Source organism: Cebus imitator, unplaced genomic scaffold (genome assembly GCF_001604975.1).
Source record: "Cebus imitator isolate Cc_AM_T3 unplaced genomic scaffold, Cebus_imitator-1.0 Scaffold112, whole genome shotgun sequence".
Taxonomy (NCBI): Eukaryota; Metazoa; Chordata; class Mammalia; order Primates; family Cebidae; genus Cebus; species Cebus imitator.
In genome coordinates this window covers 3,049,229-3,074,111 of record NW_016107427.1, presented here as the reverse complement: position 1 = coordinate 3,074,111, position 24,883 = coordinate 3,049,229, and the positions used below count along the sequence as shown (strand labels likewise).

General features: G+C 45.8%; 2 protein-coding genes across 3 annotated transcripts in view; one reads left to right on the top strand and one right to left on the bottom strand.

Annotated features, from left to right (window-relative positions):
* Positions 1-20,671, bottom strand: part of LOC108311204 (heat shock transcription factor 2 binding protein) — a 110,164-nt gene extending 89,493 nt beyond the window's left edge. The window contains exons 1-4 of one of the 2 annotated variants that reach the window (XM_017538551.2): positions 20,552-20,671; positions 19,271-19,520; positions 17,507-17,657; positions 5,262-5,365 (exon numbers count right to left, since the gene is read on the bottom strand). In XM_017538551.2, the coding sequence (XP_017394040.1) occupies positions 5,262-5,365; positions 17,507-17,657; positions 19,271-19,297 (282 nt within the window). In that variant the 5' untranslated portion in view covers positions 19,298-19,520; positions 20,552-20,671. The remainder of the gene's footprint in view (positions 1-5,261; positions 5,366-17,506; positions 17,658-19,270; positions 19,521-20,551) is intronic. The other variant, XM_017538552.2, reaches the window with a different exon arrangement.
* A 41-nt stretch (positions 20,672-20,712) lies between these two features.
* RRP1B (ribosomal RNA processing 1B) overlaps positions 20,713-24,883 on the top strand; it is a 40,847-nt gene continuing 36,676 nt past the window's right edge. Inside the window, exon 1 of the mRNA XM_017538553.2 lies at positions 20,713-20,963. Within this exon, the coding sequence (XP_017394042.1) occupies positions 20,834-20,963 (130 nt within the window). The 5' untranslated portion in view covers positions 20,713-20,833. The remainder of the gene's footprint in view (positions 20,964-24,883) is intronic.

The following is a 24,883-nucleotide window of genomic DNA, read 5'->3' as shown; positions in this document are numbered from 1 at the left end:
ACTCAGAATATCTAAAAAATTGTTTGAAAAAGAAGAACCATGTTAGAAAACTAACAGTGCCTGATTCAGAGGAAGAAACAAACTAATTATAAACCTACCAAAATAGAACTAGTGTGACACTGGCATAAGGATGGACATATAGATCAGTGAAACACTGACCTGTCACTTGATTTTAATGAAGGTGCCAGTGCAATTCAACGGAAAAAGGAGAGTCTTTTCACAATTGATGCTAAAAAACAACGGAAGACTTCGTTCCTGGCCATGGTGGATATGTTTCCTCCACAGGGATTTTGTTGGGTCAGTGGAGGAGGTGTGCTGGGTCTTAATATCTGCTTATGATGTGAGGAGGCTGGGCCAGGAAAGAGTCCTGACAGTAGCAACATTTGAACTCTAGAGGAAAAAGACCCTAGCCTCCTGGTATAGGCACAACTGTTGGAGAATATTGAATTACTTTGTTGTTTTTGAGATAAGGTCTCACTCCGTTGCTCAGGCTGGAGTGCAGTGGCATGATCTCGGCTCACTGCAACTTCTGCCTCCTGGGTTCAAGCGATTCTCCCGCCTCAGCCTCCCGAGTAGCTGAGATAACAGGCGCGTGCCACCACGTCTGGCTAGTTTTTGTATTTTTAGTAGAGATGGAGTTTCACTGTGTTGGCCAGGCTGGTCTCAAACTCCTGACCTCATGATTCGCCTGCCTTGGCCCCTTCTCTTCATTTTTTAAAATGAATTACATGTTTTGTACTAAAGACAGGGTTTCACCATGTTGCTCAGGCTGGTCTCAAACTCCTGGGCTCAAGCAATCCTCTGGCCTCTGCCTCCCAAAGTGCTTATAGGCATGAGCCACCAGTGCTTGTTTTCTCAGATACATCCAAGTTGCATGCGTCACTAGTTTGCTTCTTTTTATTGCTTCGTATTCCATGGTATGTATATGTTGCAATTTGTTTAGCCATTTCTCCACTGAAAGAAGTTTAGATAGTTTCCAAGTTTTTTTTTTTTTGTTACTAATGAAGACACTAGGAACACCCATTTATAGGTTTTTGTGTGAGTATGTGCCTTAATTGTTCTGTGATAAATGCCCAAGAGTACAATTACTGGGTTGTATGGCATGTGCATGTTTAGTTTTGGAAGAAACTGCCCAGTTGTTTTCCAGAGTGGCTGTACCATTTTATATTCCCACCAACAATGTATGAGTGATTCACTCTCTCCATATCCTACCCAGTATTTGGTGTTATCTCTATTTTTAATTTTAGTTATTTTGACAGGTGTATTGTGGTTTTAATTTGCATTTCCCTGACAGCTAGTGATGGTGTACATTGTTTCATGCACTTATTTTCTGTCTGCATGTTCTCTTTTATGAAACTTTTTTTCATGTCTTTTGCCCATGTTCTAATTGGACTTTTTTTTTCCTTTCTTCCCATTTCATTACTGTTTTTCAAAGTTGCCTTAACTATTCTTTTTTTTTTATTTTTGAGTTTGAGCTCTTGATATATTCTAGATATAAGTCCTTTGCTGAATATATGGTTTGCAGGTATTTTCTCCCAGTTTCTAGCTGGTGATTTTATATTCACAGGTTCTTTCAAAAAGCAAATGTTTTAAATTTTGATGAATTCCAATTTACTGATTTCTTATCCCAGCACTCTGGGAGGCCCAAAGCAGGAGAATCGCTTGAGCCCAGGCATTCAAGACCAACCTGGGCAACACAGTGAGACCCCATCTCTATTAAAAAAAAAAAAAAGTTTTAATTGTTTTAAAGATTATACTTCAATAGAATTGTTCTTGTAAAAAAATTAATTAATTAAATTTAGCTGGGTGTCATGGCACATCTCTGTAGTCCAGTCACTCTGGAGGCCAAGGAGGAGGATCGCATAAGCCCAGGAGATGGAGATGCAGCAACTATTATTGCACCGCTGCACTCCACCCTGGCAACAGAGCAAGACCTTGTCTCAAAAGAAATAAAAACAATAAGTTTCTAGAGTCCCACCTTATAATCTGTACAGGCCTGGACAGAGACACCAAAAAACACCACAGATAAGGCAGCTGCCAGAAGAGAAATGATCTTGTTATGGTAAATTGCAGGAGCTTCCCTCTGCATTAACCTTGCGGAGGCTTCCCTCTGTATTAACGTTGGGGGGACTTTCTTCTCTATTAACCTTGTGGGGGCTCCCCTCTCTATTAACCTTGGGGGGACTTCCCTCTCTATTAACCTTGGGGGGGCTCCCCTCTCTATTAACCTTGCGGGGGGCTTCCCTCTCTATTAACCTTGGGGGAGCTCCCCTCTCTATTAACCTTGGGGGGGACTTCCCTCTCCATTAACCTTGCAAGGGCTCCCCTCTCTATTAACCTTGGGGGGGAATCCCCTCTCTATTAACCTTGCAGGGCTCCCCTCTCTATAAACCTTGGGGGGCTTCCTTCTCTATTAACCTTGGGGGGACTTCCCTCTCTATTAACATTGGGGGAGCTTCTCTATTAACCTTGGGGGGCTCCCCTCTCTATTAACATTGGGGGGGCTCCCCTCTCTATTAACCTTCGGGGGGATCCCCTCTCTATTAACCTTCGGGGGGGCTCCCCTCTCTATTAGCCTTGAGGGGGCTCCCCTCTCTATTAACCTTGGGGGAGCCTCCCTCCATATTAACCTTGCAGGGGCTCCCCTCTCTATTAACCTTGGGGGAGCCTCCCTCCATATTAACCTTGCAGGAGCTCCCCTCTCTATTAACCTTGGGGAGGCTTCCCTATTAACCTTGTGGGGGCTCCCCTCTCTATTAACCTTGTGGGGGCTCCCCTCTCTATTAACCTTGGGGGGGCTCCCCTCTCTATTAACCTTGGGGGGGCTTCCCTCTCTATTAACCTTGGGGGGCTTCCCTCTCTATTAACCTTGCAGGGGCTTCCCTCTCTATTAACATTTCGGGGACTTCCCTCTCTATTAACCTTGGGGGGGCTCCCCTCTCTATTAACCTCGAGGGAGCTTCCCTCCATATTAACCTTGTGGGGGCTTCCCTCTCTATTAACCTTGTGGGGGGATCCCCTCTCTATTAACCTTGGCAGAGCTTCCCTCCATATTAACCTTAAGGGGGCTTCCCTCTCTATTAACCTTGGGGGGACTCCCCTCTCTATTAACCTTGGGGGGACTCCCCTCTCTATTAACCTTGGGAGGCTCCCCTCTCTATTAACCTTGGGAGAGCTTCCCTCCGTATTAACCTTGTGGGGCTTCCCTCTCTATTAACCTTGGGGGAGCTTCCCTCTCTATTAACCTTTGGGGGGCTCCCCTCTATTAACCTTGGGAGGCTCCCCTCTCTATTAACCTTGGGAGAGCTTCCCTCCATATTAACCTTGTGGGGCTTCCCTCTCTACTAACCTTGGGGGAGCTTCCCTCTCTATTAACCTTGGGCGGGGCTCCCCTCTCTATTAACCTTGGGCGGGGCTCCCCTCTCTATTAACCTTGGGAGAGCTTCCCTCCGTATTAACCTTGTGGGGCCTTCCCTCTGCATTAAACTCACAAGGGTTTCCATCTGTATTAAATTGGTGAGACCATTCAACAAGATTTTTAACTAAAAATAGGGAATAGTTGGGTAAAATATTCCCACATTTTAAGGTCAAACTTCCAGGGCAACAAAACTCTGGCGATTTCAAACTACTTTATCATGGCTGTTTCCTCCTTCTCAGGATGCATTTACTGGAATGGCTTCTTTTTTTTTTTTTTTTTAAGACTGAGTCTGGCTCTGTCACCCAGGCTGGAGCACAGTGGAGCAATCTGGGCTCACTACAACCTCCACCTCCTGGGTTCAAGCAATTCTCCTACCTCAGTCTCCCAAGTAGCTGGGACTACAGGCACACATCAGCACTCCCGGCTTACTTTTGTATTTTTTGTATAGAAACAGGGTTTCACAATGTTGCCTAGCCTGGTCTTGAACTCCTGGGCTCAAGCAAACCACCCACCCTGGTATCCCAAAGTGCTAGGATTACAGGCATGAGCCACTGCACCTGTACTACTATTATTCAAAATAAAAGCACATCCAAGCCCCAAATTTTATAAGAAGTGTTAGAATAGTTCTAGTTGTATGGAAAAGGAAATAAGTTATGCCACACAGAAAGTTAAAATATATAACTTTTAAGAAATATTATTAGTTTCTCTAATATTTATATAAAATATAACTGGTTATGTCAAAAATAGAATAATCCCCAAATTAATTACAAGTACTTCTGATTTAATACATCTATCTCCAAAGATAAGATACAATGTACATAATTTTTCCCCCAAGATTCTCATTGCTATGGTTCAGATGTGGTTTGTCCCCACCCAAAGTCATGCTGAAATCTGATCCCCAGTGTGGCACTCTTAGAGGTGGGGCCTAGTGGGAGGTGATGGGTCATGGAGTGGATTCCTCATGAATCGACTATGGAGGGTGAGTGAGTTCTTGCTCTCACAGGAATGGATTAGTTTCCCTGACAGCAGATTGTTAAGAGTCTGGCTTCCTCAGTTTCTCTCTCTTGCTTTCTCTCATCATGTGATCTCATCACACAGCCTGCTTCCCCTTCTGTCATGATTTGAAGGAGACTGAGGCCCTCACCAGAAAAAGACAAAAGACGCCCAATCTTGAACCTTCCAGCCGCCAAAATCTTAACATAAATAAACCTCTTTTTTTTCTTTTTTTTTTTTTTTGACCTGGAGTCTTGCTGCCGCCCAGGCTAGAGTGCAGTGGCACGATCTTGGCTCACTGCAACCTCCACCTTCCAGGTTTAAGGGATTCTCCTGCCTCAGCTTCCCAAGCACCTGGGATTACAGGTGTGCATCACCATGCCTGGCTAATTTTTGTATTTCTAGTAGAGACAAGATTTCACCATGTTGGTCAGGCTGGTCACGAACTCCTGACCTCAGGTGATCCGCCTGCCTTCGCCTCCCAAAGTGCTGGAATTATAGGCATGAGCCACTGCACCCAGCCAATCTCTTTTCTTTATAAATTACTCAACCTCAGATATTTTGTTATAGGAACACAAAATGAACTAAGATAATTATGAACCTTTATATTTTAGGGCAGATTTTTAAACATAAAAGTTAAAAGATAGCAAGTGAATGATCTACGTGTTAACTGGTTATAAAATCCATCTGTTCACCTACATTCCAACCCACTAAAAATACATACATTTACAAATACAATTTATTGACGATTAAGAGTAAAAAAATTCAGACCCACTGCTTATCATAAGTGAAAGGCTGTAAGCCAACCCCACTTTCTGGCATGGTGAGAGCCTGTCCCTGAGCATAGTACCTTCTTCTCTCTTATGCTGTCGGCCTGCACGGCTTCCAGGCGGGCTTTAAAGTGCTCACAATCCATTTTCAGCTGCTCTAATTCTTGCTCTTTCCTTTCCAGGTCTAGGAGAAAGAGATATAAAAATACTCAAGATATTTCAAGTCACTAATCTCTCCCTAAGCATCTATTTTGCCCAATCTTCACTTAGTAAAATCTGCACTGATTTCTTGGGTGGGAATATTTGCATTTCTGACTTCTAACCTGTCCTGGGATAAATAATATTCTAAAAGTCTTGTTTTTTAAGTTCATCTCAGTTTTTAGTCCACAGCACAAAGGACTTTGGTTGTTTTCTGTTTTGTGTTTTTAAGGCCTCACTTTACTGCCAGACTAGTACTCAAGGCTTCAAGAAAATGTGTTATTTAAAGGACTGAAGGCAGAGCTGAGAAGCACGACTGTCTCATGGCACAGACTTGTCGCTACTCCCTGAGAAGCAGAAGGCAGCTCGGGAGTGTGCAGAGCCAGCACAGGCTGATTCACAAAGCTAGTGGCACCCACTGGCAGACTGACTCAATGGAACAACTGCAGTAGTAGGCACTGGAGGAGGAAATCACAGCGATAAAAATCAGAAAATGCTATGGTGAAAGAGTGGGAACTACATAATACCGCCTCTCCACCACACTCATTCAGCTGATGAGTCAACAGCAGCCAACAAAAATCCCAAAAAATCCACGTCAACAAATCAAGCAAAAGTATTATCAACTTTAAATTTAAAACATTATGTTGCAGAAATACTGACATTCAAAAAAATCAAATATGTAATACAAATTGTTAAGTGTTTGATCTCAAGAGCTAGGAAATCATCAGTTTTTATGCCAACATATACGAAGATTTGAGGGGGCTAAGAGCTAATGGTATAAATTCTCTGATTAAAGTAGCAATGCTTTAGGACAGTGATTTTCGAACTTCAGAGTACATCAGAATCCCTGGAGGACTTGATAATACAGAGTAAGCTGGGTCCCATCCATGGAGTTTCCAATTTGGAATGTCTGGGGTGAGCTTGAGAATTTACATTTCTAACAAGTTCCTGGGTGAGACTCATGCTACCTGTCTGGGACCCACACTTTGAGAACAATTACTTCTGGGCAGTAACCTGGTTTCTCATTCCTAATAAAATAAAGTGAACACATAACACATGACCAACAACAGCAAACCAAGGGAACCCATCCACAGGAATGTGAAAGTGCAAAAACATGGAGGGTACTGAAAGGCAGTACATAATATTTGTCACATGAAGGCATTCCACTTCTTTCTACATTCCCTCTCCTAATCCTTGAACTGAGAAAAACACAAGGCAACTTTGGTTATCTGTATGTCTCATTCTTCTATTCTCACTTGCGATGAGTGAGAAAGCCTCAAAGAGCCAGATGCCTTGAGAACAGAACATTACTGCAACCTAGAGGAGAAAAACTGAGACTTCCTCAATTATGTGCAACCGAAAGAGAAGGGGTAGAGCTTTCAAATCTAGGGGTCTGGGAGGACAAGAGGAAACCCAAATCAGAAGCTTGTGGGGACTGCTTAGAACCACATGGGTATCTCCAGAGCTCTAAAGGAAGCTTTAATAAAGGGAGGAAGAAATAAAGCTAGTCTCTAAATTTTCTAGAGACCCTGTCCTAGCAGAAAGATTAGAACCTAAAAGTCAATATTCAGACCAGCTAAACATTATAAAATTGGCTGCCAAAGCTTCTTATAAAATGTGTTTCTTAGGGGCCAGGCTCGGTGGCTCACACCCATAATTCCTTTGAAAGGCTGAGGTGGGATGATCACTTGAGGCCAGGAGTTCAAGACCAGCCAGGGTGAGACCCCCACCCCATCTCTTTAAAAAAAAAAAAAAAAGCATTTCTCAGAAATAGGGGAAAGTACCTTTGGACTATTTCTTCTCCCTCAAGTCAGAGTTTCATTTTCTGCTCTTTTAAGAAATATTGTGCCACAGTAACTTTTACTGGAATTATTGATTTTATCTTAATCCTGGCCACTCAAAAAATCAACTAGCAAGCACTAACTATGCTTTCAAAACTACATAGCTGCGTTATTTGTAACAATGTTAGATGAAGACACTATTTATATACATACACACTACAATCATCATATATGAAATACCACATATGGTCATAGGCAAAAACTGAAAAAGAAACAGATAAAATTTCTGTGATTTAAAATTTTTTCTTTGCACTTAACTGTTAAATTTTGCTTCTACTATTAAACTATATATTACTCAAACATGGTAAAGGAAATAGGAAATCTCTACAAACCTCATCATGTGTAAAAACCTGTGGGAATTAACTCTGACCACCCAAAAGGGCTCTCTTGCATTATGGTAATTTCAAATCGCTTGTTCTAGACAGCTGTGCACAACCCTAGTGTAAGTTAACATACCAAAGGAACAGGGTTAAAACATCCCACTCTACCCTAGGCAATCTCAGAGAATTCCAGGTCAGTGACAGGGAGGCCACACCCATTCACACCAGCCTCCTGGGGAGGCGGCAGGTGCCCTTCTGCTGCATGAGGCCTCCATCTTGTGGCCAGATGGGAGCATTGCTGCTGCCTTGGAACAGAACTCTTAACAAGCTACCTAAATCCACCCTGAGGGCAGGGATTTCCACAGGTTTTGTTTTACTCCTACCCTCCAAATGTCTATATTGAACATAGTATGCCGTACATAAATACTTGTCACATAAATGAATTTCACTTCTTTATACATTCCTTCTGCTAATCCTTGAACCAAGAAAAACACATGGCTACTCTGGTTATCTGTATGTCTCATTCCTATACAATAAGAATATATTGCTTTTGTAATTTTTTAAATCCAGAGACAGAAATAATATGAACAGTGTATATTACAAATGACCTGAACATGACCATTTGAATATCTATGTATCTTCTGAAAAAATAATTTTTTTTTTTTTTTTTTTTTGAGACCAAGTCTTGCTCTGTTGCCCAGGCTGGAGTGCAGTGGTGCGATCTCAGCTCACTGCAACCTCTGCCTCCCAGGTTCAAGCACTCCTCCCACCTCAGCCTCACGAGTAGCTGGGACTACAGATACCCACCACCACGCCTGGCTAATTTTTGTATTTTTAGTAGAGATGGGGTTTCACCATGCTGGCCAGGCTGGTCTTGACCTCCTGACCTCAAGTGATCTGCCCATCTTGGCCTCCCAAAGTGCTGGGATTACAGGCGTGAGCCACTGCACATGGCCAATAATCTTTCCTCAATGCAGGTCTAATAACACGAGAGTAGGCCAGGCATGGTGGCTCATACCTGTAATCCCAGCACTTTGGGAGGCCAAGGAGGGCGGATCACCTGAGGTCAGGAGTTCAAGACCAGCCTGGCCAACATAGCAAAACCCCATGTCTACTAAAAAAATACAAAATTAGCTACGCATGGTGGCACATGCCTGTAATCCCAGCTGCTATGGAGGCCTAGGCTGAAGAATCGCTTGAACCCAGGAGGCAGAGGTTGCAGTGAGCTGAGATCATGCCATTGCACTCCAGCCTGGAAAACAAGAGTGAAACTCTGTCTCAAAAAAATAAATAAAAGAGAATGGCTCTATCTCTTGATACTCAACTTATGCACAGGGAGGGTATAGAAAGCTAGACATGAAAAGAAGGATTTCTAAAACACTAATCAAATAAAACTACACAAAAGGGATCAATTTATCTTATGATTTCTTTGTCACCTGGCATGTGAGGTCAGGAGTTTAAGAGCAATCTGGACAACCTGGTGAAACCCCATTTCTACTAAAAATACAAACATTAGCTAGGTGTGATGGTACATGTCTGTAGTCCCAGCTACTTAGGAAGCTGGGTGTGAGGATTGCTTGAACCTGGGAGGTGGAGGTTGCAGTGAGCCAAGATCACACCACTTGCACTCCAGCCTGGGCAACAGAGCAAGACTTCAACTCAAAAAAAAAAAAAAAACACTAAGATCAATCTTGCTGAACTCACATGAATTCTGTTGATTTCCCAAACCAGGGTCAGGGAATTTTGCTTTTCATTCACTGACACACATATATGACATAGACAGTGGGGCAGTCAGGGGTGATATTCAAACACTACATGCCTCTTCCCCCTCTATCTTCACCACCTTTCCACCATCTCTGTCCATAAGCTCCCCACGTTTTTTTTTTTCTACCTTCCCACGTTCTGGACAATTTCCACGTGATCCTTCAGACCCTCTCCACTCCGATCTGTGCCCCAAGAGGCGGACGTGAACAACCACAGCAGCAGTGGCTTCCTGTTGGACACAGTAGCAGCCCCTCAGGAAAGTGGAGGACAGGAGATGGCTAAGGGTGGGACATGTCTCCCCACTCCATCCTCCCTGCTGGGTGAGGCCTCAAGTGCTGTCAAGCATTTGTCCAGAGCAACGCCTCTCACCAAGTCTGGTACCTCTGTCCCTTCTGCTCCTTCGGCCCAGGGGAGGCAATGGTGCTCTGCTTTGCTAGTTCCTGAATGTCTTTCTCCAGGCACTGGTTCCCTTATCCCTGATCACACCTTAATCTCTTCACTTTTCTCTGTTTACTCCTTGTGTTCCCTGCCAGGATATGGATGTGACACACTCTGACGTTCTTTCATTTGGGCCACAATAAACTCTAGGTCAAAGTAATAATCCTTTTCTTGGTCCTCACTCTTTTTTTCCACTCTTCATGAGTATTTCTCAAGTTCCTATTTCTGTAGACTACAAATAATTCTCAGAACTGAAACGGGTATCCCATATCAAACTCTCAGGAAATCAATCTCAAAATATCCTACAAACTCTTTAGAAATCACATAGTGTGCCTGATATAGGTGATGGGGAGGAAGGCAGCAAATCACACTGCCATGTGTGTACCTATGCAACAATCTTTCATGTTCTTCATATGTACCCCAAAACCTAAAACACAATTAAAGAAAAAAAAAAAGAAATCACATAGTGCAGCAGTCTTCCAATCCTACTGCTAAGAATCTAAGAATACCTGGGGAAGAATTACAGTCCCATAAACAGCTAATTAATAGCTCTACTTTACAATGTTAACCTTTTTATTTGGAAGTAATTTCAAATTCACAAAAACTAATACCAAAAAAAAAAAAAAAAAATGCCTATGTATCTCTTTACCCAGACTTACCTACTATTAAGGTTTTTTTTGCCACATTTGCTCATCATTCATTTATTTAATTTAAAAAAAATTTCTTTTTTTGAGATACAGTTTCATTCTGTCACCCAGGCTGGAGGCAGTGGCACAATCTCAGCACACGGCAACCTCCGCCTCCCGGGCTCAAGCAACCCTCCTGCCTCAGCCTCCGGAGTAGCTGGCATCACACGTGTGCACCACCATGACTGGCCTTTTGTTTTTTGTGGTTTTTTTATTTTGAAAAAAATTTTTAAACACAAAAATTAGCCAATGTGATGGCATGTGCCTGTAGTCCCAGCTACTTGGGAGGCTAAGGAAGGAGAATCGCTTGAGCCTGGGAGGCTGAGGTTGCAGTAAGCCAAGATGGCGCGACTGCACTCCAGCCTGGAGGAAGACTCTGTCTCAAAAAAAAAAAAAAGGAAAACAAAATGCTGTTGGTCCAATATTTCACCAGTATATCGTGGCTGCACCAGTCTGTATTCTCTGCTGATATTTTCAGTGACCACAAGGCTGATTCACATTATTAATATCAAAAAATACACAAATAAATTTTAAAAGTTTAAAACTATTTAACATTTTAATTATTTCAGAAATGAGACCAAAATTTTAGGCGTGCTCTCAATATACAGAAATAATTCCAGCTCCTCTGAGACTTTCAGTAAATATCTGACTGCCACTAAGATGTCAAATTGTTGTTTTATTTTTCATTACATCATTTAACACTTCAAATGCAACATAATGCACAAAAAGTGTTTTTTATAAAACAATGAAGATTTAAACAGACTGAATGGCTTTTTTGTCATTTCTCTATGAAATGAACAACTGCCAATCAAGGAAAGCAAGGAATTGCTAGATCTTAGTGATTTAATTGTAAAACAAAAATATCTAACTCCTATTTCAAGCTTCTATATCAGTTTAATTGGAAATTATCTTCATGATGCTAGCTGAACTATTTGAAAACTTTACCATTTGCAACTCCTTATCTGTGGTATTTGTGTCACAGATAAGCAAAACTAAAAACAAACTGGAGGCTGAAAATGATCATCCAAATATCTTCCAAAATCTCGGATACCAAATTTTTGTCTTCATCACACCATCTTCACTGTACCTACTGATTTTTATAAGTACATGTTCTAAAACTTAATTTTTAAAATATGCAGAAAATACAATTTTCATCTGTTTTACATCTAGAACCACCATATACTATTACATAAAATTTTATTTTTTAAAAAAACAAGATTTTCCTAGTTATAAACAAATTTTTGACACCCACTGATTTCGTCACCACTGTGGGATGAATAAAGCACAAGAAGGGATGAAAGAAAACAGAGGGTGATGTTTTCCTGAGTACTTAACTTTCACAAGGCAAATGGGGATGCCTACAGTGTTGTCAGGCTTGCATCTTCTTTTTTTTTGAGATAGTGTCTCACCCTGTCACCCAGGTTGGAGTGCAGTGGCACAATCTCGGCTCACTGCAACCTCTGCCTCCTGGGATCAAGTGATTCTCCTGCCTCAGCCTCCTGAGTAGGTCGGATTTCAGGTGCACGCCACCATGCCCAGCTAATTTTTGTATTTTTAGTAGAGAAGGGGTTTCTCCATGTTGGCCAGTCTGGTCTTGAACTCCTGACCTCAAGTGATCCGTCCACCTCGGCCTCCCAAAGTGCTAGGATTACAGGTGTGAGCCACCGCGCCTGGACTGGCTTATATCTTTTGCAAATGTAGATGAGCCATACTCAAACCTCCCTACACCTTTCCAAAACTCAGGAAGTGACAATGTTCTTTATCCTAAAAGTGAAGCTGTTGGGCTGTGAATTGGAGTCTCTTCATTTCCCCAAGGGTTCCCGTAGTTTCCCCCACCATCTGAGGAAGTGCTATTTACCGAGGAGTCCCATGAGCCAGGCACAGGGGCGCACACCTTATAGAGCTTCTCCCATTTTAAACTGTGCTATATCCTATGAGGTAAGCATTACTATCCCCATTTTTTAGACACTAATTAGCAGGCAGTATATAATGATCCCATATCTCCATACTCTCACTTCCCATTGTAAATCACGACACTTTGTCCTGACTTCACCACCAGACTAATCAAACGTCCCTTCCATTCCATCCATACAGCCACAGTCCCACACACTAATGAAGCCCAAGACTTTCCTTGACAAATGCTCTAAGTCATCTTCCACCAATCCCTCAGACCTACCCTACATTCACATAGAAAAAACATGACCCTGAACACATCATTTTCATCATCATTTTCATGGTTATTTCCATGTGGTAATTTCCAGTTGACTCTCATTTCAAATTAAAAACAATCTAGGATTATCTTCTATAAACTGCTCATTTACCATCCCTCATTCTGCTATACCCAATCCTTATCCCACACAGCAATCAAACACTAGCTGATGAACCTGCAATCAGTCCTGTTCAGTCCCATGTGTGACTTTCACACATGCCACCAGCCTAGCCTAGAACATCTCCCCTTCTCCTCCTTATCGATCATGCCTCTCCCCAGTGCTCATCAACTCCCTAAGACTCACAGGCAACACCTTCGTCAGTATCATTCCAAAACACTTACCTTGCCCAGTCCTCCCAAAGGCAGATGCTGTGCTAGAATTGGAATGAAGCCCCATTCACTACTTGATATATCACCTCAAGTCCTCTAGCTGGCTTACAAGTTACTTTATAGCCTGAGCCCATCTAAACAGAACTAAACCCAGACTCTAAAAACAAACTTCTCAAATCAGGCCTACTCCTTCCCTGCCTCCATTCGTTTCTAGCTTCAGGTTGCCTTTTGTCACTGCTTAAGATTGGAAGCACACAGTGACTCACACCTGTAATCCCAGCACTTTAGGAGGATGAGGCAGGCGGATCACAAGGTCAGGAATTCAAGACCAGCCTGGCCAATGCGGTGAAACCCCATCTCTACTAAAAATACAAAAATTAACCAGGCATAGTGGAAGGCACCTGTAGTCCCAGCTACTTGGGAGGCTGAGGCAGAAGAATCACTTGAACCCAGGAGGCGAAGGCTACAGGGAGCCAAGATCACACCACTCTACTCCAGCCTGGGTGGCACAGCAAGACTCCGTTTCAAAAAAAAAAAAAAGATTGAAAGCACATATTAACCTCTAGAAGAAGCAAAAGGATGGATTCTAGACCATAGGGATAAAGGGAGAGTAAAAGAATTAATATGTCAAATGGCTCTTGCTGCCATTTGACATATTGTACAATCGTGGCTTTCCTCTGTAGAGCTCTATTCTTAGAGTCATGTCCAACATGATTAGGAAGACAGGCTCCTGGGAGAGTTTGGGGAGGGCTATCAGATCTAGGCCTTATAAAAAGAAGAATTTTCATTTTTTTTCATGTTGCCCAAATGGTAAGAACCCAAGAGCCACAATTAGATGAAAGATGCCTTAGGAAGCCACAGTAACCCCCTGAAACCAGCCCAGTCCACTCTGATCCTTCTTTTCCCTTAACACCACATTTCCGGGAGCAAACGTGAGTTTCATGAGATAGCACTGCAAACTAGAAAGGGCATGCAGGCCAGGCACGGTGGCTCATGCCTGTAATCCCAGCACTTTCGGAGGCCCAGGTGGGAGGATCAGCTGAGGTCAGGAGTTTGAGATTGGCCTGGCCAACATGGTGAAACCTAGTCTCCACTAAAAATAAAAAAATTAGTCAGGTATGGTGGCACATGCCTGTAATCCCAGCTACTTGGGAGGCTGAGGCAGGAGAACTGCTTGAACACAGGAGGCAGAGGTTGCAGTGAATCAAGATCATGCCACTGCACTTCAGCCCAGGTGACAGGGCAAGACTCGGTCTCAAAAAAAGAGAAGGAAAGGGCATGCAGAGACAGTAGGGTAGTCCATCAAGATCAAATATTCAGCCAGGGAGAGAATGATAGGAAACAAGGGCCCTGCACTCCCACGAACTTATAAAGTAAAATGGAAATAAAACCATATTGTCTGAAGCATAGGGTACCATGACAACATCTAAAAGGAAGATGGATCACATCTAGGTAATCAGATTGGGCAGTGACTCTGGTCTGAGGCTGTGCCCAATAATACAAAGCCATTTAAGCCACATTATGGTTTTATTTAGGGTTTTGGATTATAGTGAGTTTGGGTGAGGTTTTTAGTTTTTTGTTCTTTATCCTAAAAGCAGAGAAGCTTCTGAGACTTACACAGGTGAATAGCATCATCAGATTGAACTGCCACAAACTGCTCAGGCTACAGTGTGTCCAAGGAACTGGAAAGTGGTAGTGAAGAGGCTCCCAGGAGGAGGCAGAACACAGCAGTGGAGACGGACGCAGGTTGATGATTCAGGATGCACCCATGAAGTCACACTCATAAGATGCACCACCAGACAGGTTTCGTGGGGAGTAATGAGGAAGAGAGACAGATAACAAGGAAGCCTCCCGGGTCTGTAGTCTGGGTGGTGGTGCTCTGGGGAGACTGAGGCAGGCCAGTGTAAGACAGGGGTAGGGGATGGATAGCATGAGGCAGATATGACAAGAGGAAGTAAAAACTAGCTTGCACCGAGAAAGCAAAAGTCTGTCCTGACTTTTTTCAGGTTGGAATAACAAACAGAGATAAAGTCAGGTGCCAAGTTAACAGAAAATATGTCTCCCAAAGACAATGCAACTGTGAAGTGTCATAATGATCTCTTCTTTGAGTGACTGCTAACTTCTTATGCACTGAGAAGCCTTACTCTGTAAAATTCCAGACTGTCAAAAATTTTGCTGTTTGAAATTGTACCAGTAAGAAGATCCCACTCTTGCCTGCAGGATCTAAGTCACCGTGACACAGAGGGGACTATTTCCAGCGACTGCAGAGCTTCAAGTAAGGGATTTCTAGAACAATGTTCCATATCTATTTGAACTTCGTAATTTTCAAGGAAACAGGGCTTTGGTCCACTTCACAGCCAAACTTGATATTGGTCTTCAGACCCAGCTCTATTTTGCTTCATTTACGCTTCACCTAATACCACTCGTCTCCAAGTCCTGTAACAGCTCTATCCTCTTCTTTGTTGAGATGCCCTACAGTTTCTCTGGTGTTCTGGTGTGGTCTTCCTATTGCAAAGAGCCATAAACCTCACTCTGTCAGACTGTGGGTCTGTTCCTGGTGACCTCAGACTCCTAATTAGGGTAGGGCAAACATTTAGAATTTGAAATAATCGTGAAACAAGTAGGAAGAAATGCCAAGCAAGAGTCAGACACAGGGCCTTGAGCCTGGGGAGAGTTCTGGGCTAGAGATTAAATCCAGCAGCCACCGGCATCAAGACGGTACCTGAAGATACGAATGTGCGTGAGGCTGCCGAGGGAGAAGCCGTAGGGTGAGGCAAGAAGGGGTCCAGGCCTGAGCCTCAAGCACTACTGGAAGGCTGCTAAGCAGAGAAGGATAAATCAGCAAAGGAGAATATGCAGGAACCTCCAGAGAGATCATGGAAAAAGGTGACTCTATGGCCTGGGGGACGCCGGGACTATAAGATCAGATCTCCCAAAGTCTGACTGCGCTCAAGCGACCACAGATTTGTTTGTGGCCCTCACTGGGTTTGGTCTTGGCAGGGAGAATGATCACTAAAGACACTCATGTTAACTAACTCACGAGACCCCGATATATTTTTTAGAATGCCAGTTTATTTATTTACAGTGAGAATATAACCAACCAGCAGGCTGCCATACACTGCTACTGGTATATGTCTATTTACCTTCCTTTCCTGAAGATAAATGCACAAGGAATGACTCATCTCAGAAAGTCGATGGATGAGCATGAAATCGGAAATTAAGAAGTCAATGACCTGGCATTTTGGCAACCAATGACATGGCACATATCTGGCAGGGTCCTAGTAGGAAAGACAAATCAACACAGATGTTGAGGCTTTTCTGAAAGGACCACTTACAGAGGGGAGAACAGAGATAAGGGGACCACCAAGGGACAGTGAGGCACCCAGGGACTAGCAACAGCCCTACAGCCAAAGAAGCAGGGGTAGAAAACAGCATTACTGGAGTCCAGCAAGAGCTAGGACTGTGGAAGGGGCCTCTAGACAGGAGTCTTTGTTGTGGAGGGATGCAGCTACTGCCACACAACAGCAGCAAAGCAGTGAGGGAGCAGGAAGAAACACCCCAACCCAACCTCTCTCCACCAGCAATACCTTCCATTGGTGACCCCCACCGGCAGCCAGTAAGGTAACTGGGGGAACCCTGTCTGCAGGGATTCACCTCCCAGAGCACACCACAACGCAGAGAAGAATGGATCTGAGGAAACCAAAGACAATGTAAACAGGGCAAGGCACTGTGGTAACCACAAGAACTATCCCTTCTAACTGGATATGGCTGCCCTACTCACCAGATACATTTGCACAAGCCAGAAACTCATGTTCTTGGGGTGAGCTACCTTCTTGTATGGACAAGCGCTAGGCCTGCCTGGGCCCCCCGGATGCACATTTTCTAGGGGGCACACAGTGAGGACTAACAACCAAATGTCACGCTGTAAATTCGCCTTAACCATCAAAGGCTGATTTAACCATGATTCAGTCTCAACCAAGTGCTGAGTCAATCTCAGAATATCTCCAGGAACTTCAATAGTCTCCTAAACTGGTATTAAATATAATGGCTCAGCTCAAATTGCAAAAGTCTGAATGGACATCAGAAAGCCTAAACTTCAATCAATTCTAGAAAGTGACTCACTCATCCACCTAAAGATAAGTGAACGTACTTCCAGCTATCTCTACTGACAAGTTAACTCCATGCAAAGTTTCCATATGGCAAGATCCTTAACTTACACAGTGAGTACTTAGTTTTCAGGGCAAAGCTTTAGTTATCAAAAGTACAAAATTCTTCTGCCAATGAAGAGAGAGAGAGAGAGAAAGAAGCTGATAATAGATGCTCAGAAAACTGGCAAACTTTCCTCTACCACCAACTTACATATGTCCAAGTTACTATGCTGAGGAAACCTCCCTTTTCTTAGGTCATCAGACTCTCCCAAATATCATCATAAGGACCGTAAGAGTGCCTTAAAATGTGTTTACAATTACTTATTTACCTAAGGTAAATCTACCAGAACAAATTAGTCACCACCAATGACTGCTAAACATGCAGACTCACTTTTTTCTACAATCTTTAACTTCTGGAAGCTTTCCAGCACCTCCCCATTTAGTATTCTGGGTAAGAAATCCCGTATTTGCATCACTTCAGTTGTCAGCCGTTCCAGGTCCTTCTTTCTGACTTTAACAAATTCCTCTTTGGTTCCCATGTGCTAAAAGAACAAGCAGATCTTATTATATTTCTCTTCATATGAAAAAAAAAAAAAAAAAAAAAAAACAGCCCAAGTCAACTTGTTTCCTTTTCTTTTATGCCTCTTATGTTCATAATTGTTTCAAATCATTCTTTTCAAATCATGTTCTGCTATATTTTTATGTATATATAAACATTCTGAAAGCTGAAGCTTGGGCCTTCAAAAAGGGGGCAGATGTCAAAAATAAGTGCAAACAGGCCAGACATGGTGACTCACACTTGAAATCCCAGGACTTTGGGAGGCCAGGAGTTCAAGACCAGCCTGAGCAACAGAGAGAGACCCTGTCTACAAAAATATGAAAACACGGCCAGAGGCCGAGTGCGGTGGCTTATGCCTGTAATCCCAGCACTACGGAAGGCCGAGGCGGGTGGATCACCCGAGGTCAGAGTTCGAGACCAGCCTGACCAATATGGTGAAACTCCACCTCTACTAAAACTACAAAAACTAGTCAAGCGTGGTGGACGCCTGTAATCACAGCTGCTCAGGAGGCTCAGGTGGGAAGGCAGCTTGAGCCCAGGAGTTGGAGACTGCAGTGAGCTATGATCGTGCCACTGCATTCCAGCCTGGGCAACAGAGCAAGACCACGAAAAAGAAAATGCAAACATGAGCTGTATTCCTAAAAGTCAAAGAAAACACCTGCAACTTTTTAGCATTGCAGCACCCAACTGATCAGGAGGAAAAGGAAGCCATCTGTAATGGTTTCCTACTGGGGGTGCCAAGCCCTCTGCGGGTGATCGCATCTACTATTCACCCCAAGCCTCCAGGATTGTCCCGATGGACATTAAGGCACCAGAGCTAGGTGAGTCTCCACGCAGCACAATTAATACGGGGCAGAAGCAGGATGTGAACACGGATCTGGCCCCAGAGCCCAAGCACCTTCTCCATCGCACTCAGTTACAGTTACAAAATCAATGGAGGGGCTGGGCGCAGTGGCTCACGCCTGTAATCCCAGCACTTTGGGAGGCCGAGGCGGGCGGATCACGAAGTCAGGAGATCGAGACCATCCTGGCCAACATGGTAAAACCCCGTCTCTACTAAAAATACAAAAATTGGCCAGGTGTGGTAGTGCACACCTGTAGTCCCAGCTACTCGGGAGGCTGAGGCAGGAGAATCACTTGAACCCGGGAGGGGGAGGCTGCAGGGAACCGAGATCGCGCCACTGCACTCCAGCCTGGCTACAGAGCGAGACTCCATCTCAAAAAACAAATTTAAAAAATTCGGTGGAGGGCAGATTCTCTCTAAGCCTGACGCTGAGTCCTGGAGCAGGCCTTTGGAGGAAAACGGTGCTTCCACGAGGCAGCAAGCAGAGTGACCATCCATCCCACGCTCCCACGCCCGCTTTGGCGCCACTCAGCGCCCCACCGCGCGCAGCCTCGCAGACCCGGCCCCCGCGTGCGTTTGGAGGCGAAGTCGCCTCGCGCCCAGGCCTCCACCCCATCCTGGCCCAGCCCACGCTGTCCGGGGATCAGGTCTCCAGGCCTCCCCAAGCACGCGACAGCGGGCCCTCTGCGAGCGCAGTGGGCGAGGCTCTGAAGGCTGCGAATGGCCGGGGCCTCCTCAGGGACCCAGCTGACCTCCTCAGCGCCGCTCGCTTCGCCCATGGCCGCCACCCCCTTCGCTACGTTCGCTTGCGCGACGGCGGCGCGACCTCTGACCCCTCACGCCAGAAAGCGCGGGAACGTGTCCACGGGGGTCTGGAACGGAGAGTCGCGAGGCTCAAACCTCGCAGAAATTGCGCTGCATTCTCCGCCTAGAGGGCGGGGAACGGCCTTGGTGAGCACCGCTTTGGCTCTTCCGGCTTAGCCCGGGTTTAAAACTAGTTATCTGCGAAGCAGAAGGAAAGTCGGCCCCTGGTGTAAGCGTCAAGTAAAAGAAATCGGAAGGGCCTTTTTCTGTTTGGCGAGGAGTGCTGCCCTCAGGGGGACTGCGTTGAAACTGGCAGTCCTGCCTGGAAACTCGCCTCCGCGGCCCGCCTTCCCTCGCTGGGATTCAGGCGCTTTCATGTTAAGGGTTGAATTTGGCAACAGGCACCGCGGGAGGTCGCCCAGATAACTGAGCGGGGACAACAGACATAACCGCCCGCTACGCGTGGAGTCATCTGGGCCATTAACTTGTCCCAGCACGCCCGCCGAGCGCGCAAACTATAGGATGGCCTCGGGTTACACATGAACCCAAAGCTGATTTCTTCCCGCTCTCAAGCAGCCCGCCCTGCCCAGCTCGCCGCGAAGCGCGCGTGCTCTCCAGGCCTCGGGACGCCGGCGCGGGCGCCCCTGCACTGGCACCAGGGCTCCGGGGTAGGGGCGCGCCGAGCTGCCCGAGCCTCCGCTGGCGCTGGCGAAAGGAACGCCCTCCACCCGCTCAGCAGGCCCCAGTGCCGGCCTTTCCTTCTAGTCTCAACTCCACCCGGGGGACCCGGAAGCTCCGCAGTTAAAAACTTCGTGCCACGGAGATCGCAGGAGAGCTGCTGGCTCAACGGGGTGTGCTAAATGGGACTAAAGATCCTGGACCGTGGCCGGGCGCGGTGGCTCAAACCTGTACTCCCAGCGCTCAGAGAGGCCGAGGCGGGAGGATCGCTGGAGGCTACGAGTTTGAGGCCAGCCTGGGCAACATAGCGAGACCCCGTCTTTGTAAAAGATAATAAAAATTAGCGGGGCGTGATGGCGCGCGCCTGTAGTCTCAGCTACTCGGGCGGTCGAGATGGGAGGATCGCTTGAGTCTGGGAGGTCGAGGCTGCAGTGAGCCGAGATCGCGCCACTGCACTCCAGCATGGGCGACATAGCGAGACCTTGTCTCAAACAAATAAAATTTCCTAGACCGTTTACAAACAGCCGTCCGTCTCTTGGCCAAGTCCTAACCCTGGCTAACTTCGCCGTCTACAGCCTCAATTCTGGCAATCGACAGGCAGCGCCGGCGCCACGCATACGCGGGATGGGCCGCTATGACTACTGCCAGGGCCAGGGCCGCGCTCCCTCGCAGGGCGCGCTGCGAGCGCCGGCGCCTTTGTGACGCCATCAGCCCGCGCGCCACCGCCACCTACTGCGCAGTCGCGGCTCGGGCGGACGGCGACGGCTCCGCGGTGCTCGGTTGGCGGCAGCGGCACTGTGGGTTGCGCGGCCGGGGATGCTCCAGCGGGCGCGATGGCCCCCGCCATGCAGCCGGCCGAGATCCAGTTTGCCCAGCGGCTGGCGTCCAGTGAGAAGGGCATCCGGGACCGGGCGGTGAAGAAGCTGCGCCAGTACATCAGCGTGAAGACGCAGAGGGAGACAGGTGGGCGCACGGCGGCGGTCAGCCGCGCCACATGGCGGGCCGGAGGCAGGGGCCGGGGCTGGGGCTGGGGCCGGGGCCGCGGCACGGAGCGCGGCTTCCACGCGTTGTCGTGACACCCAGAGCGTCCTCCGGTTTCCGCGCTGCCAGAACTGCTTCGTGCTATGTCTAGTGCCTTTTTACAGTTGAGGAAACAGGTTGAGGGGGTTCCGTTACTTGTGAAAGTCACGGTGAGCGGGGAAGCTGAGAAAAGACCCACATGGGTCGGATTCCCTGGCTGGCATCTCGCATCCCTGGGCTGCCCCGATTTGCCCTGGTGTCCGGTCGGTGATTCCCGCCTTTCTTTGACCAGCACCTTTACGTGCCGGGGCTGCAGGAGAGAAGACAGAATCCCTACTCTGGAGGATCTGTTAGTAATAAAGCAAGGAGATAAACAGGCTAATAAAGTAGACCTTGTGTTAGTGTAGTAAAGGAAATGAAAACCAGGTAGTAGGCCGGAAGTGGTGGCTCATACCTGTAATCCCAGCACTTTGGGAGGCCGAGGCGAGCGGATCACCTGAGATTAGGGGTTCGAGACCAGCTTGACCAACTTGGTGAAACCTCGTCTCTACCAAAAATACAAAAATTAGCCGGGCGCAGTGGCGCGGGCCTGTAGCCTCAGCTTCTCGGGAGGCTGAGGCAGGAGACTTGCTTGAACCCGAGAGGCCAAGATTGCAGTGAGCCGAGATTGCGCCATTGCTCTGCAGCCTGGGCGATAGAGCAAGAGTTTGTCTTCTAAAAAAAAGAAGAAGAGAGAGAAAGAGAGAAGAAATTAAAAAAAACAGGTAATAGGAAAAAAAAGTGAAGGAGGTTGCTCTTCTTGATAGGCTGTTCTGAGAAGGCCTCACCAGGGTGATGTTCAGCTGAGATCTGAAGAGAGATCAGCAGAAACCGCCTATGCAGAGGCAGGAAGGAGCTTCGCCTCCCCTAGGAGTGGCTGGAAGACCAATAAGCTGGGGAGGGGGAGAGTGTTATGAGATGAAGCTGGAGATGTAGGCAGTGGCCAGATCACACAGCACTGCTGTTGAAGGATTTCATTTACCTGATCCAAAAATATTTTCTGTAAACTCTTGAGTGAGCCCATATGATATGAACTACAATGTGTGATAGAGGTTTTATGCTGTACCAAGATAAAGTTTGATTTAGCTACTGGTGGTATTAATACATTAGAATCTGTTTAAAAGAACAGATATTATCTCCCCACCACTGATATTCTCAGTTTGTTTTATTTTGAAGAGAAATCACCCGACTACCCCAAAAAAGAAAATACACTTTCCTGGGAACTCTGGTGGAAAAAGGAATGGAAACCAAAATTCCTGACTTTGATTCCATTAGGGATCTCCCTAAGAGATTTTTGTTTGCTGGCACACTTCGTGGTACCCCATGTATGCTGGTGGTTTCTAAACCTAAATTGTTGACCCAGCCCTTTCCTGCTTGCAGCTCCAGTGTGCCTTGCTAGCCTGGCATCTCACACTCAGAATGCCAAAAAACGGCCTATTTTCTCCCCAAAGCCTGTTCTTTGCTGCTGCTCCTCTGCCACCTGTTTTCTCTTCTTCTAGTTGCTAGTTTCTACTAGCCACTCAGACTCCAGCTGGACACACAGGATTGTCCTGGACTCCTCTGTCTTCCTCATCCTCTTGCCCTGACCCACATCCAGTGTCCCTCAGCCCTACCTCCTTCACCTCCTGTTGAAATAAATTCTCTGACCTTAGGCCCGTTGCATCTCCCTGGACTACTGCACCTACATGTTCCCTAACTGGTTGCCTTAACTTCATTTGTGTCCCCCCTGAATCTCCTCCACAGACCAGCCCAGAGTCATCTTCCTAAAACAAATCTGATCCCGCATCACCAATATTTTTGAAATCCAGTGTCTGCAAGTCATGATCTGTCCTCAGGTGCTCTTCCTCCTCAGCCCCGTGTGACTGCTTCGTGTTCCATCAGCAGAACCGTTCGTGGTCCTTGGTGTACAACACACGATTTCTCACCTCTCTGGCTTCACTTTTCCTGTTTGCTCTGCAAAGAATCCCATGCCTTCTTCACTCCTGGCATTCAGTTCAATATCACTTCCTCCAAAAAGCCTTCCTAGCATCTCGCCCTATTCCTCTAGGGTTCTAAAACATCTATTGTTTAGAACAAAGATGTTACATCTTTGTTGTAGCACTTAGCTACATTGCTTCTTACTTATCTGTTAATGTGTCATTCTTCTCCGGAGACACTGTAAGCTTCTATCTGTTTTCTTAGCCAGAAGTGGGAGTACATGTAGCCATAAAAAGTCCTGGCCTGTACAAGAGCAGAAAACCAAAAGCAATACTTAGGGGGCTAAGACAGCCTAGGCCGAGAGCCTTTTGCTCAAACTCTTCATTGAGCTGGCCCAGGATTTGCAAATGCTGGGGTTATGCAGAGGCCGAAGACCAGCTTACACCAGTGCCCCAGCGTCCTGTCTGCTTAGTGCCTGTCAACGCCCAGGGTTACCTGTACATCTTGTTCACCACCACATTGCATGGAGGATGTGGGCCTTCAAAAAATAACTGTACTGTGAGCATCATGGACAGTGATAACAGACAAGAAAACAAGGTCTCCGCCACAGCACTGCCACATCACAGTCAAAACACAAATTTGGAAATAACTTGACCTGATATTTGACTCCCGTTGACAGGCTGAAACTTTTTTGCATCTTGTCTTAGGCATTATAAAGGAAATCTGAGATTTCACTCTTCCTGAAACGAGCAGTTCTGCAGCAACATAAATGGATAGCTTTGTAATTTTAAAAATAAGTTGGAAATGTTTGTATTGCTTTAAGTAACAGAATGTTGTGCTCATGCTTTAACCATTCAAGTTGGGTACTCACAGTCATAAAATGATCACTCTGCATGGCTTTCATTCATAAAGCTCATTTGTCCCAATTCATTCATTCATTCACTCATATATTTAGCAAACATTTTTAGAGTGCCAACTGTCTACTACTATGTACGCTATTCTTGGCACTGGGAATACGGCAGTGAAGAAAACAGACGGTCCCTGCCTCTCTTAATCAGTTCTGCAACTTTAAACGTATATACTAAAGTGGGGAGGCATCCTAAAATCCACCTGGTAGCAATTTCATTTGCATCATTGCTTTCTTTTTGGCAACATATAAAATAACAGTACATCTTGTTGTTGACGGTATCTTAGATTCAGTGTAGATGATGGAGGAAATGTTTTTTTTAATAACAATGGGGTTAGGGTTCTCTCTACCCAAGCATTATAATACATAGGCTAAGATGTGGATGTTTTGACACTGGGGTGTGTTCAAGTGTAACACTTAACCCCATCTAAAATGGCTCCTGGGCTCATTGCGTGCTGAGAGTAGCTGTTGGATTTGCTCATTTCAAAACTTACTGATATTTCACATGTCTACATGTCTCACTTTGATGTTCACCTCATTTGTTTTGTGTGTGTGTGTTTCTTGTATTTTTTTGAGAGATGGAGTCTTACTCTGTCGCCCATGCTGGAGTGCAGCGGTGCAATCTCGGCTCACTGCAACCTCCACCTCCCAGGTTCAAGCAATTCTGCTGCATCAGCTTCCCAAGTAGCTGGGACTACAGGCATGCACCACCACGCTCAGCTAATTTTTGTATTTTTTTACTAGATACAGGGTTTCACTATATGTTGGCCAGGCTGGTCTTGAACTCTTGACCTAAAGTGATCCGCCCACCTTGGCCTCCCAAAATGCTGGGATTACAGGCGTGAGCCACTGTACCTGGCCTACCTCATTTGTTTTGAAATATCTAAATCTGGCCGGGCGCGGTGGCTCAAGCCTGTAATCCCAGCACTTTGGGAGGCCGAGGCGGGTGGATCACGAGGTCAAGAGATCGAGACCATCCTGGTCAACATGGTGAAACCCC